The sequence below is a fragment of the Oryctolagus cuniculus genome, chromosome 7 (assembly GCF_964237555.1).
Source record: "Oryctolagus cuniculus chromosome 7, mOryCun1.1, whole genome shotgun sequence".
In the NCBI taxonomy this organism is placed as follows: Eukaryota; Metazoa; Chordata; class Mammalia; order Lagomorpha; family Leporidae; genus Oryctolagus; species Oryctolagus cuniculus.
Window position 1 is genome coordinate 31,294,448 of NC_091438.1, and position 19,061 is coordinate 31,313,508.

Here is a 19,061-nt window from a genome sequence, read left to right on the forward strand (position 1 = left end):
TTTGTTGGGAAGGTAAAGCTCAGTTCATAATTTAACAGATGACTGTAGGTTGTTAGGAAATGCCTTAGAGGCAGAAACTCTGTGTTGCTGGTGCCCAGCACAATGCCAATCAATCACCAACAGTTTACTTACTAAGCTCAAATGCTGAATGCTATGTATACTCTCAACCAAGGTACTTAACCTGGAAACTGCAGGCTGTGTGTGTGCATGTGTGTTGGAGGAGGGGAGACTGCTGTGGAGAAGAACAAAAGAAGTAAGAAATCCTGGGTTAAAAGTACTTTTCCTGACAAATTTAGCTATGCCTTTTTTTTAACTTCAGGTATTTATATAACTTTCAAGAAAAGAATATCTTTAGTCAGAGCCTGAACTCCCAATTTAATAGCAGCTCTCATAGACACAGACCGTGGGCTTAGCACGCGCTTCCGAGCCTGGCTGCGGCTCACCTGTTACAGAGAGGTTAGTCACGGCGGCGCTGGCGAGAGGGAGGACAGGGTTGACTGTGAGGGTAGTTGCTGCGCTGCTTGTCACAAGGCTTGGCGTGGTTGCCACCTAGAGGTCAGAAATGAAAATATGCACAAAGTCCTATTTTCATAATTTCACAAAACCAACACTTAAAAAATAAAACTCACGCTATACATTTATTTTACTTAACAAGTTTCTGAAATTCCATGCACAATAGGATAAAATAAAAGGGTCTAAGGAGAAATGACTTTATTATTACTCTTTGATCTTAGAATTGAGAAACTTGGTATCACATATTAGAAGCTTGTTCTTTGAAGATGGTTGTTTTGTTAATCACATATGGCTTTGCCCAGATTTAAAAAAAAATGCACTAGAGCTCTATCATGTATCCTTTAAGTTCATAAGAAGTATAGTTATCGGCCGGCGCCCCGGCTCACTAGGCTAATCCTCTGCCTTGTGGCGCCGGCACCCTGGGTTCTAGTCCCAGTTGGGGCGCCAGATTCTGTCCCAGTTGCTCCTCTTCCAGTCCAGCTCTCTGCTGTGGCCCGGGAGTGCAGTGGAGGATGGCCCAAGTGCTTGGGCCCTGCACCTGCATGGGCGACCAGGAGGAAGCATCTGGCTCCTGGCTTCCGATTGGTGCAGTGTGCGGGCCGTAGCAGCCATTTGGGGGTGAACCAACGGAAGGAAGACCTTTCTCTCTTTCTCTCTCACTGTCTAACTCTGCCTGTCAAAAAAAAAAAAAAAAAAGTATAGTTATCAACTTTACCTGAACAAGAAAACAGTATTTGACAGGGTTAGGGAGTCTGGAGTTCTTACATTGCTTTTATTTTTGGCTCTGTGGGGGCAAAATTGCCTTGTTTTTGTTTTAATGAAAGGATATTATAGAAAGAATATGAAGCAAGCTTTTAAAAACTTAAATTTCTTTATGAAATAAGAGATTTCTGTAGTTTTTAAGAAAAACTACTACAAATAATTTCAAAACACAGATTAATCACCTGTACAAAACAAAATTGTTATCTAATGACTGTCTTCTGTATAATTATTATCTTATGAACTTTATGATTAAAATTAAACCATTTAAAATCAGCCATACCCTTCAGTTAATAAACTATTATGTGCTCTTGATGCCAGCTGACTTCAGTTTAAAAAGCCTTCCAGAGTGGAGTGATATTCAAACAAAATAAGAAAACGAAAACAGAAGGGACCGAAATGCAAACTCAATAACCTGTCTTTTACAACCTAGTGGCTAACACAGAAGTCACACTTACACTCATCCTAAAAATCAAGGGCATCATGTGACCGCTGCATCTACCTAGGAACAACGCTCTCACGCTCACAGCACAAGCTACTCAATGAGCTTCTATGAGAAAGGACCATTTGTTGCTTGAGGATGAAGATTTGAGATGACTGTTTTAATACAGGTTCAGGGAGTAAAGGTTATTTGGGAATTTACTATCACTTAATTATTTATATGCAATTTTAGTAAGTTAGGCTTTAGGTCTCAATATGAATAAAAAGTAACTAAAGGTTTTTTTTTAGAAAACTGGAATCAGCAGCAAATGTATTTGCATGGCTACAGAGTAACCTAACATGCCAGAGAAGAGAATAATAGAAATACAGTGAAACAGGAAAGAATTTAAAATATGCATTTTCAAAAATAAGAAAGACCAATATGTTCTTGAATTATAAATGAGATCTCATTATCTTGGTAACATACAAAATATAAGTTTATAATGTGTTTATTCAAAGCAAATAGATAACTGTTATGAAATATACTGAGTGAACAGTTTTTTTTGTAAAACTGTAAAAACCAGCCCCTGGGCTTGTGTGTCCCATACTGTATTCTTACCAGTGAAGTTGGGCTGGGAAAAATTGCTTTGATAGGGGAGCTGCTGGTCCCACCGCTGCTTGGGGGGTTGATTCTTTTTTCCTTCTGGCGGCGATTACAGAACCAAACACGAATCACCTCCTTTTCCATATTGAGCTGTTCAGCAATCATGCTGATCTCTTCCGAGGTAGGCTTTTGATTCTGCACAGAAAACAACAGATTCCATATTTTACAATGGCTTCTTAAACTTCTGGTATAATCATGTCAGTACATTACTAAACAAAGAGAGACAAGTAAGAAAATCCCCGTCTCTGACTGCTGACTCCTGCTGATGCAGACCCTGGGAAGCAGTGGTGATGGCTCAAGTGAGGGGGTTCCTGCTACCCACGTGAGAAACCTGATTAAGTTTCTGGCTCCTGGCTTTGGCCCTGGCTATTAGGGGTATTTGGGGAGTGAATCAGTGGATGAGAGAGAGTGCACTAACTTCTCTTGCTCTCTTTAAAATAAAAATAACAATGTTGTAAAAAATAAAAATACAAGTTTATTTTGGTGCAAAAATATTTTGAAATTTGTGCATAGTTTTCCATAATATATATTTTCCATGAACTCTGCACCATAATGCTCACCCCTAAAAAGTTACTTTTTGAGAAGGAGTTGAAAGGTAGAAACAGAGAGACGGAGAGAGCTAGTTCACTCTCCCCAGATGCTCGCAATGGTGTGAGCTGGGCCAAGTCCAAAGCCAAAGCTAGGAGTTGGGAACTCAATCTAGGTCGCTCATATAGATGGCAGGAATCCAATTACTTGCACCGTCACTACTGCCTCTTTGGGGTCTGCCTTAGTAGGAAGCTGGAATCAGGACTAGACCGCAGGTACTCTGACCTGGGACACAAAATGTCTTAACCACTAGACTAGAAATCCTTCCCTTAGGCTACTTTGAACAAAGAGCTTCTGTAGATAGACATTGTAATGAACACTACATTTACTAAACTCATTCATTTTAACTTAGAATACTTATTTTTGATTCTATTTTTCACTCTGAAGGTCTACTGAGCTAGAACAAAATCAACCAACTACTAATACAATCTTATGAATCAGCAGAAATTTAAGAGTTTTCTTAATGTTTCATGCACTATCTTGGACCTCACCATAAACCTCTAAGGTAGGAAAGGCAGGTATTTAACAAATAAAAGGCTCTAGCTTAAAAAAAAAAAAAAAAAAAATCAAGAGATCTGCCCAATTACACACTTGATAGGCACTCCTAAACCAGGGCTCCACTGAATGTGCACAAGCCTTTTCTAAATTACAGAAACCAAAATTTTCCTGGAAGCTTTGATTATGATATTCTCTGGTACTAAAAACAAAAAAAAATTGCCAACATTCAAGGTCTCAAGTGTTCTGGTCCAAAAATACCACGGTAAGCATATAGGCATTAAAATTTAGCCAACCAGGCAACTAGTGTTTCTCCTGATACACATGGTCACCCCCTGGTTGCAGTTCCTCTGCTTGAAGTGCTTTCCTTTGCCTCTTTCAGTCAGTGGAATTAATTCCACGCATTCTACAGCTGCTGCCACCTTCCTGCCCTGAGTGGTCACACAGAGGTGTCTGCAGCACGCTAGGCTCTGACTGCTGTGTTAGTACCTTACTTGGTCTTATGTTTTCCATTATGTTTTTAGGCATCCACAAAGGCAGGGCTTTCATACCCACAGTTCTCCGCACCAGTATTACACAGACAATCCCATGTACATGGAAAATAAAAGCCTCACTGACCTCCAAGAAACTCTTCTCTAAGGCCACACGGATGTTGGTCTCTATGCTGGTGCGTTTCTTCCTCCTACGGTTCAAGCCCTCAACTCCCTGCCCTGGAGAATTTAGGGCACTTGGGCTGGAGAGCGCTGAATCCGATGAGAGGTTCTCTGACAATGAAGAAAACAGAAACAAAATTAGCTGAGCATAATGATTCGTGCACAAACTATTAACAACAAAACTAAAAAAAAGCATTTTAAGCTATGAGCAAACATGAAAAGGTTCTCACTTAACCTACATTTGAATATTATTCATCACCATCAGTCCTTTGATTGCCTTTACTGATGCTTTTCATCCCAGAATGGCTGAATGTATTGTTTCTACTCCTGATCTCTGTTACTGAGAAAGCAGCAATTTATAATTCCTACCCTTAGACTCAGATCTCTCTCTCTCTCATTCTGTTCTCATGATTTGTTTTGTTTGCTCATGAACTTTGGAGATAAAAAGAAGAAATCGTCCTGGAAACGACTGAATGTGTAATATTCATTTGTAAATGACCTCTCATCTTATTAGTATAATGGACAAAAAAAAAAAAAAAACAAAAAACTACTTTAAAATTCTCTGAAGTTAAAACAGGGTTCCTACATTTACTAGTTTAATAACCCTGAGCATGTCAAAAGCATCTTTCAGTTTCTTTCTATATAAGAGGAGATGGGTGGAGCAGACCAGTGCTTCTCACCTGTAGAACTCAGTACAGTAACAGATGCCTGGCTTCACCCACAGCTAAGGAATCAACCTGTGTAGGGGTGAGAGTTTTGGTTTGTCTTTTCCGAAGACCTAATTTTTGTTCACATCGCAATGAGAACCACAGTCTAGGGATGGCCCTGGTTCCTAGGAGCTCTCAGTCTACGGATCCGTAGTTTAAAATAGAAACTTTCCAAAAGGGAATCAGCACAAAATAGGTATGGTAAAACAAGTAGTTCCAACATTTTATATGAAATATGTGGTCATTTTAAAAACAAAGGCAGACATATTGTCAGAAACAAGTTCTGTGATAACTTCTCAAGGAAGCAACAAAAACTTGCTCAGATTTAACTGAATACATGGGACTTCTATCCTCTTTCTTTCAGCTGTAGCTGTGTGTCCTTAATCCTGGCTCAAATACAAGAAACACTCCAAGGGTAAAACTGCTGATAATTTATACTTTAATTACAGAATATTTATTTACTTAAAATTGATTTATTTATTTGAAAGGCAGAGAGACAAGACAGACAGATCTTCCATCTGCTGGTTTACTTCCCAAATGCCCACAACAGTCAGGACTAGATCAGGCCAAAGTTAGTTCTGAACTCAATCCAAGTCTCTCACAGAAATGGCAGGGACCCAAGTACTTAAGCCATCACCTGCTACCTCCCAGGGGCACATTAGCAGGCTGCTAGAATGGAAGTAGAGCTGAGATTTGAATTTAGGCACTCTGATATGGGCTGCAGGCATCCCAGGCAGCATCTTAACAGCTGTGCCATTCTTAATTACATAATATGTAAATGAATTAGTTCTCTAATTGACAAAGTCATAATTTACAAGGACCTCCCCAAAATTAGTAAGCTTCAAAGCTCTATATCAATAACATAATAATACTTCCTTCCCCAATTTATATCACTCCTCCTTTAAAATTCTAGTGGGTAAGGAAGAAATTTCTTATACATTACTTACCTGCATCATTTAGCCACTTTTCTAAAAGTGGCTTTAACTTGCACATGTTCTTAAAGCTGAGGTTCAAGGCTTCAAAGCGAGAGATGGTAGTTTGGCTGAAGTCATTTCCATACAGTTTACCCATAGCGAGGCCAACATCACCCTGTGTAACAATACAGTTCAGGAAAGGGGGAGAGGAGAACAAAAGGAGTCATCTCACTGACGTCTCCTGCCCAAGGAATCAAAACAAGGGCAGTGTTCTATGCTGTCCCATGGACTCTGCATTTTGAATCTCTTCCTGCTTCCTTATGTAATAATTAGGATACAATTTCTATTAAATCTCAAAAGGTAATGCTAATATTCTCATAAACTCTTTAATAGATGCAATCAAAATGATTTAAGTAATCTTTAAAAATTCACTTACTTGTATCACCTACAGGGATTAGAGAAAACTTTCCAGAAAACTGCATTTCTGAACTAACCAAACTTCCCACAAATCACTTTAAAACTTAGAAATGATTCACTGTTCTTTTTCCCTCCCTCTATAAAATATTTCAGGAAGCTGTGAAAAATCTATTTTCACCCTAGTTTGGATTTCAAAGTTGGTTACAAAAAACAGGTATTCTAAGAGACCACTTTTGTAACCATTATAGAGATAGAAATTCACAGTAGAGAGGTTTGACCCATTTAGTCAAACCTTCATGGGCACTGGAAACTTGGTAACCTTATAGCAATAGAACAACGCTCCTCTGAATATATTACAAAAGATGTCTTTCTCTATAAGCCTACAACCTTTGAAATGTACACAGTGCTGTTCTTCCAGCTGAATCTCTTGTTCCTGCTAGAAAAAACTATATTTTAATGGTTACTTTATATACAGGTGACAGAAGCTCATGAAGTTTAAATGACTCACCCACTTATTGCAATTAGTTTAGAGGCAGGCCAAAATAGAAAGACAACACTTCTGGTCTAAAGAACTATATAGCTAATGCTCCTATGAAGCAGCCAACTCCCCACACTCCTGAAAACACTTATTTTGAACTGATTTGATATTTGATCCCAACCCGATGCAATGCACCCTTTGGACACGGCATTGCTTGATAGGCACCATCCATACATGGCTATTTAGATTTCAATGAATTTAAATCAAATAAATGACAACTCAGTTCCTCGGCACTTCTGGCCCTTCCAAGCGCTCAGCAGCCACAAGTGGATGTGGCTAATGTATCAGACAACACAGACACAGAACATTTCCCCCACTGCAGAAAGTTTTAATGACATCTCTGAATACAACTAGAACTCAAACAGACTATACTGATTTCCTTCCAATTATAGTAAAACTGAAATAATCAGGAGACTGTGAGCAGAGCATAAATGCTACCCATAATATCTACATAGAATACATCTAAAGGAGCAGATAGATATGTTTATTTATATTCTTTCACTTATTTGAAAGGCAGACAGAGGGACACACACACACACACACACACACACACATACACTCATTCCCCAAATGCCTGCAATAGCCAGGGCTGGGCCAGGATGAAGCCAGGAGCCAGGAACTCCATCCCAGTCTCCCAAGAGTGTGGTAGGAACCCAAGTACTTGTGCCATCATTCTCTGCCTCTCAGGCATATTAGCAGGAAGCTGGAACGGAAGTGTGGAGTAAGCAGCCAGGACTCAAACTGGCACTCTGATATGGGATGTGGGCATCCCAAGCAGAGGCTTAACTTGCTGAGCCACATCATTTACCCCCATATCTATAAATTATTATTTAATGTCATTTCATTCAATCAGCAAATATTCTCTCAGTGCCTACCACGTCAGGAACTGCACTCATCCTGGTATCATTTAAGTTCATGTCTTAGTCACTTAACTTGTTTAGATTATAGCTTTCTGAAAAACTATCTTTGTAATTCTTTGATCATAAGACTGCATGCAGGGGTAGGCATGTGGTACAGAGGGTTAAGCGGTTGCTCAGGACACTGGTACCCCACAGCAGAGTGCCAGTTTGAGTCTTGGCTGGTTTGCGTCCTGCTAATGTGCCTGGGAAGGAAGAAGAAGATGGCCCAAGCACCTGTCACCCATGTGGGAGACGTGGATGGAGTTTTAAGGTCCTGGTTTTGGCAAGGCCCAGAGCTGGCTGTTGTGGTCATTTGGGGCAGTGAACCAACAGATGGAAGATCTTTTTCTCTCTCTGCTTCTCCTTCTCGGTCAGTCTGCCTTTCAAATAATGTTTTGTTAAAAATTCATTTTATTTATTTGAAAGTCAGAGTTACACAGAGAGAAGGAGAAACGGGGTGGGGGGGGGGGGAGTGGGAGAGAGGGGGAGAGAGAGAGAGAAACAGCAGGGCTGGGCCAGGCTGAAGCCAGGAGCCAGGATTTTCATCTGGATCTCTCATGCCAATGTGGGTGTCAGGGGCCCAAACACTTGGGCCATCTTCTGCTGCTTTTCCCAGGGCATTAGCAGAGAGCTGGATGAGAAGTAGAGCATCCAGGACATGAACCAGTGCCCACATGGGAGGCTGGCATCACAGGTAGTGCGTTCACCTGCTATGCCGTGACACTAACCCCTCAAATCTTTAAAAACAAATCATCACATCACATTAAGTATAAGAAACAATGTCTTCAGTTCATGGCTAGAAATAAAGGTATTGGGACCAGTGCTGTGGTGCAGTAGGCTAAGCCTCCGCCTGTGGTGTCAGCATCCAATATGGGTGCAGGTTTGTGACCTGACCACTCCTCTTTTGATCCAGCTCCGTGCTGATAGCCTGGAAAAGCGGTAGAAGATGGCCCACGTGCTTGGGCCCCTGCACCTGCGGAGGAGACCTAGAAAAAAACTCCTGGTTTTGGATTGGCTCAGCTCTGGCCATTGTGGCCATTTGGGAAATGAACCAGTGGATAGAAGACCTTTCTCTCTGTCTCTCCCTCTGTTTGTAACTCTACATCTGAAATAAAAAGAAAGCTATTGCCATCAACTAACTAGAACAATGGCAATAAATGACAAATTCATCTAACTGAGCTTTATAATGTAATTTTACTTCACACTTAAAAATTTTTTAATTGAATAAAATGCAACAAGTCCTTCAGGTAACTTACTAATCTTGTTAAATTGGTACACACTAATTTCATGTGCCTCTAAACCACAACCATCTTGGCTTTTCCTTCACAAAAGTAAAAATGTTTTGAGTTGATTCATACATAACATGAACCATATCATATCCCTCTCGAGCAAAAGGGAGAAAGAAGTCTTTGTTCTTGGGACTGGAAAAAAACGAACATGCACATGGGAAATGTTGTGATATTGTGTCATGCTTTCTAATCACGCAGTGACACCCACAATAAGCAATTATGAAATCAGAAAGTAACATTTAATAACATGTGCATTTACTTGGGAAATAGGAGTTCTTTTTGCTTCAATAAATAATTTGCATATCTAACTCTCCCTTTGTGTGTTTGTATATATGAATATAAGTAAATTGGATATAAAACATTTGTATAACTGCAATTAAAGTATCTGACTTAAAAAAAGGCCAATCAGCTGCTTTTCCTACCTTGCACTGGTAGCATGTGTCTTAATACATGTAGTTAAGGTTTGTGAACAAATGCCACTATTGTTTCAAAGTCATTTTGAAAGTAGGAAATGGTCATGCCAAGACATAGGATAAAATCATAAAGCAGAACACCAGACCACAAGGAAATTCCTTTAAGTGGACAGGAAGGAGAGTGAGTGCTGCTAGCACACTGGTAACACAGGAGTGCTTCACAAAGTTCATGGGAAAATGGAATTCAAAGTTTATTTGGTGCAAAAAACTCTTGAAAGCCATGCATAGTTTTTCCACAATATGCTACTTTCAATGAACTTTTCAATGAAGAACATCATATATTAGGTCAAATGCCACAGAAAGGCAAACCACCATTTGAAGGAAAGTTAAATCTTTTTTTAAAAATTGTTTACTTATTGATTTGAAAAGCAGAGTGACAGAGAAATATCTTTCATCTGCTGGTTCACTCCCCCAAAATGCCTGCAACAGCCTAGGCTGGACTAGGCTGAGCCAGGAGCCTGGAACTTCATCCAGGTTTCTCGTGGGTAGCAAAGACCCAAATACTTGAGCCATCACCTGCTGCCACTCAGAGTGCACATTAGCAGGAAGCTGGGAATTGGAGGTGGGAATCAAATTCACATACTCTGCAATGTCTCAACTGATGACTTAACCCCCTGTGCAAAATACGTACTTCTTAAGATTTTTGAAAGCCTTAACAACCTTAGCATATCACTTAGGTCCCAATCTCCCAGGGCACCCAAGAATATACTATGTTACTAGGCTAAAATTTGAAGCACTGTTAAATATCTAACTTCATAATAATTTCAGCTTACTAACTTACCCCTATTAATCTATGTTTATCTTTCTTTTTAAAACAAGTCAGATCATTCAGAAGCCTCAAAAGTACCTAAATGGTTCTAGACTGTAATGTACTTATTCATAATTGAAATTCCTTACAAATGTAACTGCATTCCTCTAAAATTATACTTATTTTAAATATTATCTTATATCTCTAATACATAATTAGTTTCTTCAAGCAAAAACGTACACCAATGGAGCTGGTACTGTGGCATTGTAGGCAAAGCTGCAGCCTGCAGCACTAGCATCCCGTATGGGTACTGGTTCAAGTATGGGCCACAGCACTTCTTTACTTCTTTTTTTTTTTTTTTTTAAAGATTTATTTTATTTATTTGAAAGAGTTAGAGAGAGAGGTAAAACAGAGAGAGAGGCTTCCATCTGCTGATTCACTCCCCAGATGACTCCAATGGCCGGAGCTGCACCAATCTGAAGCCAGGAGCCAGGAGCTTCTTTCAGGTCTCCCACACAGGTGCAAGGGCCCAAGGACTTAGGCCATCTTCTATTGCTTTCCCAGGCAAGGTAGGAAAAGCAGCTGATTGGCATTTTTTTAAGTCAGATACTTTAATTGCAGTTATACAAATGTTTTATATCCAATTTACTTATATTCATATATACAAACACAGAAAGGGAGAGTTAGATATGCAAATTATCAGTGTAGGTTTAGAGTCTGTCTACCCCCATCACTTTGTTCTCTCAAAAAATTATTTTTTAAAAACAGATTTATTTATTTGAAAGGCAGAGTTACAGCAAGAGGGAGAGACAGAAAGAGAGATCTTGTATCAGCTGGTTCACTCCCCCTCCCCAAATGGTGGCAACGGCCAGAGTGGGCCCAGGCCAAAGCAAGGAACCTGGAACTCCATTCTGGTCTCCCATATGGATGGCAAGTACTTAGAGCATCCTCTGCTGCCTTCCCAGGTACATTAGCAGGGAGCTGGATCAGAAGCGCAGCAACTGGACTCCAACTGGCACTCTGATACGGGACCGTGCTGCCCCTGCCAAACTCGCCAAAAACTTTTTCAAAGAAAACGTTAAAACTCTTCCTCTTTTGGCTACAATAACAGACCCTGTCATCTTTACTGAGAAACCATATGTATGTAGTAAAACGTCTAAAATCAGATGTTCTTCAAATAACAAAACCTCTCCCATATCATATTGCCACTGCTCATAATTTTTTAAATTTTCACAATTCATTGATATAATTATGTTTTTATTTTTTAATTTTTTTAAAAAAATTTTTTGACAGAGTGAGACAGTGACCCAGAGAAAGGTCTTTCTTCCGTTGGTTCACCCCTCAAATGGCCGCCATGGCCAGTGCGCTGTGCCGATCCTAAGCCAAGAGCCAGGTGCTTCCTCCTGGTCTCCCATGCAGGTGCAGGGCCCAAGCACTTGGGCCATCCTCCACTGCCTTCCCAGGCCACAGCAGAGAGCTGGACTGGAAGAGGAGCAACCAGGACAGAATCCGGCACCCCAACCGGGACTAGAACCCGGGGTGCCAGCGCTGCAGGTGGAGGATTAGATTAGCCTAGTGAGCCGCGGCGCCTGCCAGATATAATTATGTTTTTAGAGGACTGTGTTCAAGTAAACTCTTAAAGGTTTCAATGTGTTCATTTATAAGCTTACATCTGAATGCATACAATAATACTCTCAACTTATACTAAATGCAGGAAATGGCTACTGAAAAAGTATAATTTAAAACAAAAAAACAATAGTACCAAGGCCCACACTGCTCCTCAGAGGCCACTCTGGACATGTAAAGCAAATATTTGGATCCAGCCAAGGAAGGAAACCTAAGTAAGATGGAGTCATACTACCTGAGTGAATCCCAGTTTGATTCGTCTTTGTTTGAAGGTCTTGGCAAACTGCTCCAGCTCCTCAAGGTCACTGGGCTCTTCCAAGCTGGGAGTATCAATTCGCTTTGGTGTTGACTGGCTCTGTGGAAGTGTCTGAATTGGGGTTGCTGCTATTGTGCGTGTTGGGGTTGCTGGCTGCTGGGGAAGAACAAAACAATAAATATGCAAAAGACAGGGCTCCTACTGGAACATGACCCCCACATCCAACTCAAGGAGACAGCTATATTCAGGGAGGATACGGAGAGCACAAGACTGTACAGAAAGCATAACATAGTATTTACTGAAAGAAGCGTACACTGAAATCATGGACAGTGCAATACAATCACGGTAAGGTTAAGCATGTCACTCTATGAAAACCATTTGGATAGAACACAAAAAGAAATTAATTAAATCTGGGCCTCCAAATGGCCTCAATATATTCATCTTTTGCCTTTTAATAAAGTATTCTTTATTTTTAGGAATCTGTTTCATAAACATGCCACCATATCTGTCTATCACATATCCAATATGTGATACAGTACTACACAAACAGCACTACAACATTATTAAACCTACTTTAAGGGAGAAAAACATGTCGCTCATAGTTTAAATAACTTAATAAACTTCATTTTTATGTATTTGTTCAAATTTTTCCCCATAAACCTACATTTTTAAACTTAATTATAGGATATGTAATACTATACTGTTAACGTTATGTTTTAATTTTTTTCTACGCTTTTCCAGCCTTCACAATGATCTTTTTCAAATGCTGACAGAGGCAACATTATCATTATTGAACCATTTCTTAACTAAAGGGCACTTTTCCCTTCTTGCCCCACTAACATGGGTAAGGCCGTAATGAGAAATTTTTTGCACAGATTATTTGTTTTCCATCCATGTAATTAGTTCTGTGAGACACAAGGGATTTTCTGGTGACTGGATAAATAATTTCATGACTTTTGACACACTTCATTATGTTAACTTTCACGATACAGTGCTAACTTCCTCCACGTGATTTCTGTTAGCAGTTTTAAAAAATGCCTCACCAATTCAGGAGTAAAATGGTACTTCACTGCTGCCTTAATTTATATTTCTCTACTCAAAGTGAAAATTTCTTCATGTGTCAATTATTACCTGTATTCCCTTGGACATGAGCTGGATTTACACCCTTAACCCATTTATATAGTAATGATAACTTTATTGTCATCTTTAAAAGCTCATCAGATATCACAGCTTAAGCCTTTTTGCATTAATGCAAATAATTTGTCCAGTCTGATTTGCTCATTTTATTTTTCAGTGTACATAAGCTTTAAATTATCATTTAGTAGAATTTTTTTGCTTTCTATTATCTTTTGCTTGCTTCAAATTCGAGAAAGCTTGACCTATTTCTAATTCATAATATTCATTAATAACTTAGTTTCTTTGATACATTTTAAATAATTAATTGCTTTACTCCACTATTTGGCAATGTGCAGGCACAGCTTTTCTTTTCTTTTTTAAAAGAAAACATTACATTTCCTCATTATACAAATGCCAGGCTACCGCACTCTACTCACAGGCCCTGAATAGCACAGGCCCTTCTTCCGAGCCTGTGCAGTGGGAGGGGCTGCCTGGACCGCGTCGGAACTGCTCAGCTGAGCCCTTCTGTGAACAGCAGCCCAAGTGATGGATTACACACCAGGACCACAGAGAAGTCTAGGACTGTGAATTTTTCCTCCTCTAATTTAGACAGGTCATATATCTCTGACCGTGACCTCACTAGTCAAGACTCTCCAAGGGAACTAACAGGCTAGAAGACTAAATGACAGGCACAACAGAGGCAACAACTGGGGCAAGTTCCTCTATCATCTGCTTCCATAAATACAATACAGTTCATCTCTACAACAGGTTGATACTGAGTAATTTTCAATCTGACCACTTTGGGAAGAACCCAAAGTGATATTCTGTTTGCATCTCCCTTGTGACTAGAAGTTTTGGGAATTCACTTATCTTCTTCAATGAAGGATCTTCAGTATTTTTGCCATCCATTCCCTTAACCAGGTTGTCTTGTTAAGTTGTATGTTTGCTTTAAGTATCTGGATATAAATCAGTTATCAGATACGTTTTCTTCTATCTGTGGCATTTCTTTCTCATTCTTAAGATAAGCTTTTGGTATTTATGAAATTGAAGTTATTAATTTTTTATTTTATGGTTAGTGCATTTTGTGTCTTCCTTAAGAAATTATCACTTTAACCAAGAACGCAAAGTTTTTTTCCTACATTTTCTTCTAGAAGTTTAGGTTATGACTTATTTCAAATTAATCTTTGAATACAATATGGAATAAAAGTTTTTTGGGGGGACGAGAGGGCTTACAAAGAGCCAACTGTTTCAACTCCATTTATTGAAAAGACTTTCCTTGAAGTTTTTTATTTTCCTTGAAGTTTTAGCTAGAGCCATTAGGCAAGAAAAAGAAATCAAAAGGATACAAATTGAAAGCAGGAAATCAAACTATCCCTATTTGCAGATAACATGATTCTATAGATAGGGGATCCAAAAGACTCCACTGAGAGACTATTGGAACTCATAAAAGAGTTTGGTAAAGTGGCAGGATATAAAATCAACAGAAAAATCAATAGCCTTTGTATACATAGACAATGTCATGGCTGAGAAAGAATTTTTAAGATCAGTCCCATTCATAATAGCTCCAAAAAGAATCAAATACCTTGGAGTAAATTTAACAAGGATGTCAAAGATCTCTATAATGAAAATCATAAAATATTAAAGAAAGAAATAGAAGAAGACTTAAAAAAATGGAAAAATCTTCCATGTTCATGGAATAGAAGAATTAACATCATCAAAATGTCTATACTACCAAAAGCAATTTACAGACTCAATGTGATCCCAGTAAAAATACTGACATTCTCCCAGATCTAGAAAAAATGATGCTGAAATTCATATAGAAACACAAAGAGACCTGAATAGCTAAAGCAATCCCATACAACATAAACAAAGCTGAGACATCACAACACCTGATTTCAAGACTTACTACAAGAAGTTATAATCAAAACAGCCTGGTACTGGCACAAAAACAGACTTGTAGAACAACCGAACAGAACAGAAACTCTAAAAATCAATCCAAGCATCTACAAATAATTTATTTTTGATAAAGGAGCTAAAATTGATCCCTGGAGCAAGGACAGTCTCTTTAGCAAATGGTGCTGGGGAAACTGGATCTCCATGTGAGGAAGTATGAATCTGAACCCCTACCTTACACCTTACACAAAATGAATCCAAGATCTAAGTCTATGACCCGATACCATCAAATTACTAGAGAACACTAGAGAAACTCTACAAGACATTGGAATAGGCAAAGACTTCTTGGAAAAGACCCCAGAACCACAGGCAATCAAAACCAACACTGACCTAATGGGATTGCATCAAGCTGAGACGCTTCTGCACTGCAAAGTATATGAAAGAGTTATCTGTAATCCCATGTTCACTGCAGCACAATTCACAATAGCAAAGATATGGAATCAGCCCAGATTCCCAACTGTAGACTAGATAAAGAAATTATGGTATATATACACTACTCAGCCGTTAAAAAAAAAAAAAAAGTGAAATCCTGTCTTTTGCAACAAGATGGACGCAGCTGGAAAGCATTATATTTAGTGAAATAAGCCAGTCCCAAAAAGACAGATACCATGTTTTCCCTGATCTGAGGTAACTAATAAAGTACCTGAAATGTAATATATATATATATATATATTACATTATATATATATATTATATATATATATTTTACATATATATATAAAGCTGACAGGATAAGGGAAAGCAACCTGATGGAAGAACACTGACCTGGGACGTGAGGGTGATGCTTGGCTGCGACTGTAGGAGGTTGGCTTGGCTTTGCTGAGGTAGTTGCGTTAAAAGATTTTGCGCTTGCAGGAGACCTGTAAAATAAAAATACATTATGCCCAAAATGTTAATAAAAATTAGGACTGAAAACTTCTCACTGATCTCCTGACAGTCTTAGTGGTCTCAAAACTCTTGTCTTATCTGCCTAAAATTCAATCTTGTTAAATACAACTTGGGCAAGCTATGGAACATTAAAGCAGATATACCTTTGGTATAATGCGAATAAGCTCTCCGAGAGGCCAATTCTTTATTTTAGTAAGGAGTGGATGAAAGTGAAGAACTATTCCACATGAAAGCTCGTTGGAAATTCCAAAAAGAGCCCAACTTCTTCACCTAGAATCCATTAGACACTAGACCAGAGAATTGTCTACTTAATGAAAGGAGCAGGCTATGCTTTAAGTAGAAAACGATGTCCTTTTCAAGTTCTCTTCATCAAACACTTGCCTTTTGATTACATTAGAGTTGGAAAGTAAAAGACTCTATCTGCACTAACACTGAAGTTAGTTTAGAAATGCTTACTGATACGTAGTGCCAGCAGTGCTTCCTGACAACAGCTGACACTTACAGTAGAAATGTGAACTGTTGACATGTTTGTAGCACGTGCCTCATCAATTATTTGAGCCTACGGCTTTTTATTTTAAGTATCATATACAGAAGCAATATAATCTTGCTTCTAAAATATTAAATACAGGATTATCTGTGCTGAGATAAAAAGAATGTTAGAAAACATCCAACACAGCACACCAAAAAGAGTGATGAATTATTTTTTGGGAATACATGATAAGGCTATTTGTAGAAACAGGTATCTTCCTAATTATGATTTCTTTGGGCTACCAAATTTGGATATGCTGAATACTGGAATATGCAGGATAATAGCCAAAAAACTTAAACATATTAGGTAGATTTGAATTTTTTAGATAACTCTGATTTTGTTTATCAGAGTGGCAATGAAATACACAAGCAAATTTGGCTAAATGAAATAAACTGAGTATAGGGGCTGCCACTATGGTGCAGTGGGTTGGGACACCTGCATCCCATGCTGGAGTGCCTGCTTTGAATCTCGGCTATTCATCTTTCGATACAGCTTCCTGTTAATGCACATCCTAGGAGGCGGCTGATCGCTCAAGTACAGAAGTCTCTGCCACCTGTGTTGGACACCAAGGCTGAAGCAGCTCTGGCTGCAATGGCATTGGAGGAGTGAACTAGCAAATGGGAGATCTCTCTTTCTCTCCATTGCTCTGCCTTACAAATAAATAAAGACATTTAAAAAAACCCAAAGTGCAAGTTATCACAGAATCTTTTTTTTTCTTTTTGACAGGCAGAATGGACAGTGAGAGAGAGAGAGACAGAGAGAAAGGTCTTCCTTTGCCGTTGGTTCACCCTCCAATGGCCGCCGCGGCCGGCGAGCTGCGGCCAGCGCACCGCGCTGATCCGATGGCAGGAGCCAGGAGCCAGGTGCTTTTCCTGGTCTCCCATGGGGTGCAGGGCCCAAGCACCTGGGCCATCCTCCACTGCACTCCCTGGCCACAGCAGAGGGCTGGCCTGGAAGAGGGGCAACCAGGACAGAATCCGGCGCCCCGACCGGGACTAGAACCCGGTGTGCCGGCGCCGCAAGGCGGAGGATTAGCCTAGTGAGCCGCGGTGCCAGCCTATCACAGATTCTTAAAATACAGATATAGAAAATAAAAACGGTCCTTTAAAAGAACAGTCTGCTTCCCCAAGTGTCTTCCTATAGTTCCATACTCACACAGTATTTACTTAGGGTGATTTTTTTGACCACATAATTCCTCAATATGCCAATGGCCTCATATTGCAACTAAAATAAAATCTAGGCAGCCCTAAGTAATCTGGCCTCCCTCTCATATCTTATCTTCTACCACTTACTTTCTTTCACTCACTAAATTCCAGCTAAACTCATCTTTTTTTTTTTTCCTCTCCTGGACTAGGTTAAGCTTGCTCCCTTCTCAAGTGCTTTGAATTCCTCTGCCTGTAAGACCCTGATTCTAAGTGAGACAAGCTACACTCATCATCATCCAGTCCCCCATTCAAATTTCATTTCTCTAGAAAGGTCTTTCCAGACCCTGTGTCCATTCTTCCTTAGCTTGATCTTTATCAGATGACTCTAATCTGTCTTTCTAGTACTTACTGCTATCTAAACTATTTGTTCACATGTTTACAATTTGCTATCTCCTAATCAGGGAAGGGATGTTATCTCATTCAAAATTAATATCCTTAACACTTAGAGCACTATATGACAGTAGTTACTCAGCAATCAGCTGAGTTAACCAAAATATTAAATTTTACTGGTCTGAAAAAATCCTGAAGGGCAGCCTAGGAGAAAAAGAAATATTTTACGTTTTTGAAAAACTGAAAAGGCTAAAGACCGAAGAATATTCAAATATTAAAAGCTTAGAAGAGATCACAAATACTAGAAATTAGGTCCCATTATTGAACACAGGGTATTTCAACACATGAATTTCTTAAGTCTAGCAATAAGATTTTCATTAATTTGTAAGTGACAAAGCAGTTTTTTTTTTTTTTTAATGGATTTATTTATTTGAAAAGCAGAATGACAGACATGGAGAGAGAGATCCAGTGGTTCACGCCCAAAAACCCTCAACAACTGAAGCTGGACCAGGCCAAAGTCAAGAACATGAACTCCATCTAGGTCTCCCATGTGGGTGGCAGGAACCCAAGTATTTGGGCCACGCTCTGCTGCCTCCCAAGGTGCACATTAGCAAGAAGCTAGATTGGAAGCACAGCAGTCAGGATTCTTTCTAACCTGCATATCGATATGGGATGTGGGCATCCTAAATGGCAGTTTAACCTACTGTATCACAACACCCATCCAAGGAAGATATTTTAAAAACTATTCCTATTCTGTTGGAAATTATAATTGCAGGTGATTCTCATTTTGGTTCCCAATACTGGACTTTATGAACAAATTGAAGCCTTTGGTCTTTTTCCCCAAACAAGGTCAGGTGAAAATGCTCAAAGGGCCCAGTGAGTTTTAGAATTTCCATAAGGACCAATCCTTGCCACCTCCTTTACCCCAAAACAATAGAAGGTACAAACAACAACCAGATAAATGAATTTCCTAAACAAGAACATTCTTTTAATTATTTTCAGAGCAAATTTAAGAATAGAAAAGGCAAAATAAAATCTTCTATAACTCATAACTCAAATTCAGAAATGAGAATTCTAAGTA

The 19,061-nt window shown here is 39.2% G+C and overlaps 1 protein-coding gene across 34 annotated transcripts in view; it reads right to left on the minus strand.

Annotated features, from left to right (window-relative positions):
- The window catches only part of POU2F1 (POU class 2 homeobox 1), a 188,944-nt gene that overhangs the window by 23,553 nt on the left and 146,330 nt on the right, over positions 1 to 19,061 (minus strand). For 18 of the 34 annotated variants that reach the window (XM_051857149.2, XM_051857145.2, XM_070077413.1 and 15 more), the window contains 6 exons: positions 15,794 to 15,888; positions 11,939 to 12,115; positions 5,747 to 5,888; positions 4,058 to 4,203; positions 2,312 to 2,491; positions 444 to 549 (listed from right to left, as the gene is read on the minus strand). In XM_051857149.2, the coding sequence (XP_051713109.1) occupies positions 444 to 549; positions 2,312 to 2,491; positions 4,058 to 4,203; positions 5,747 to 5,888; positions 11,939 to 12,115; positions 15,794 to 15,888 (846 nt within the window). The remainder of the gene's footprint in view (positions 1 to 443; positions 550 to 2,311; positions 2,492 to 4,057; positions 4,204 to 5,746; positions 5,889 to 11,938; positions 12,116 to 15,793; positions 15,889 to 19,061) is intronic. The other 16 variants (XM_070077414.1, XM_070077412.1, XM_070077415.1 and 13 more) reach the window with 1 other exon arrangement.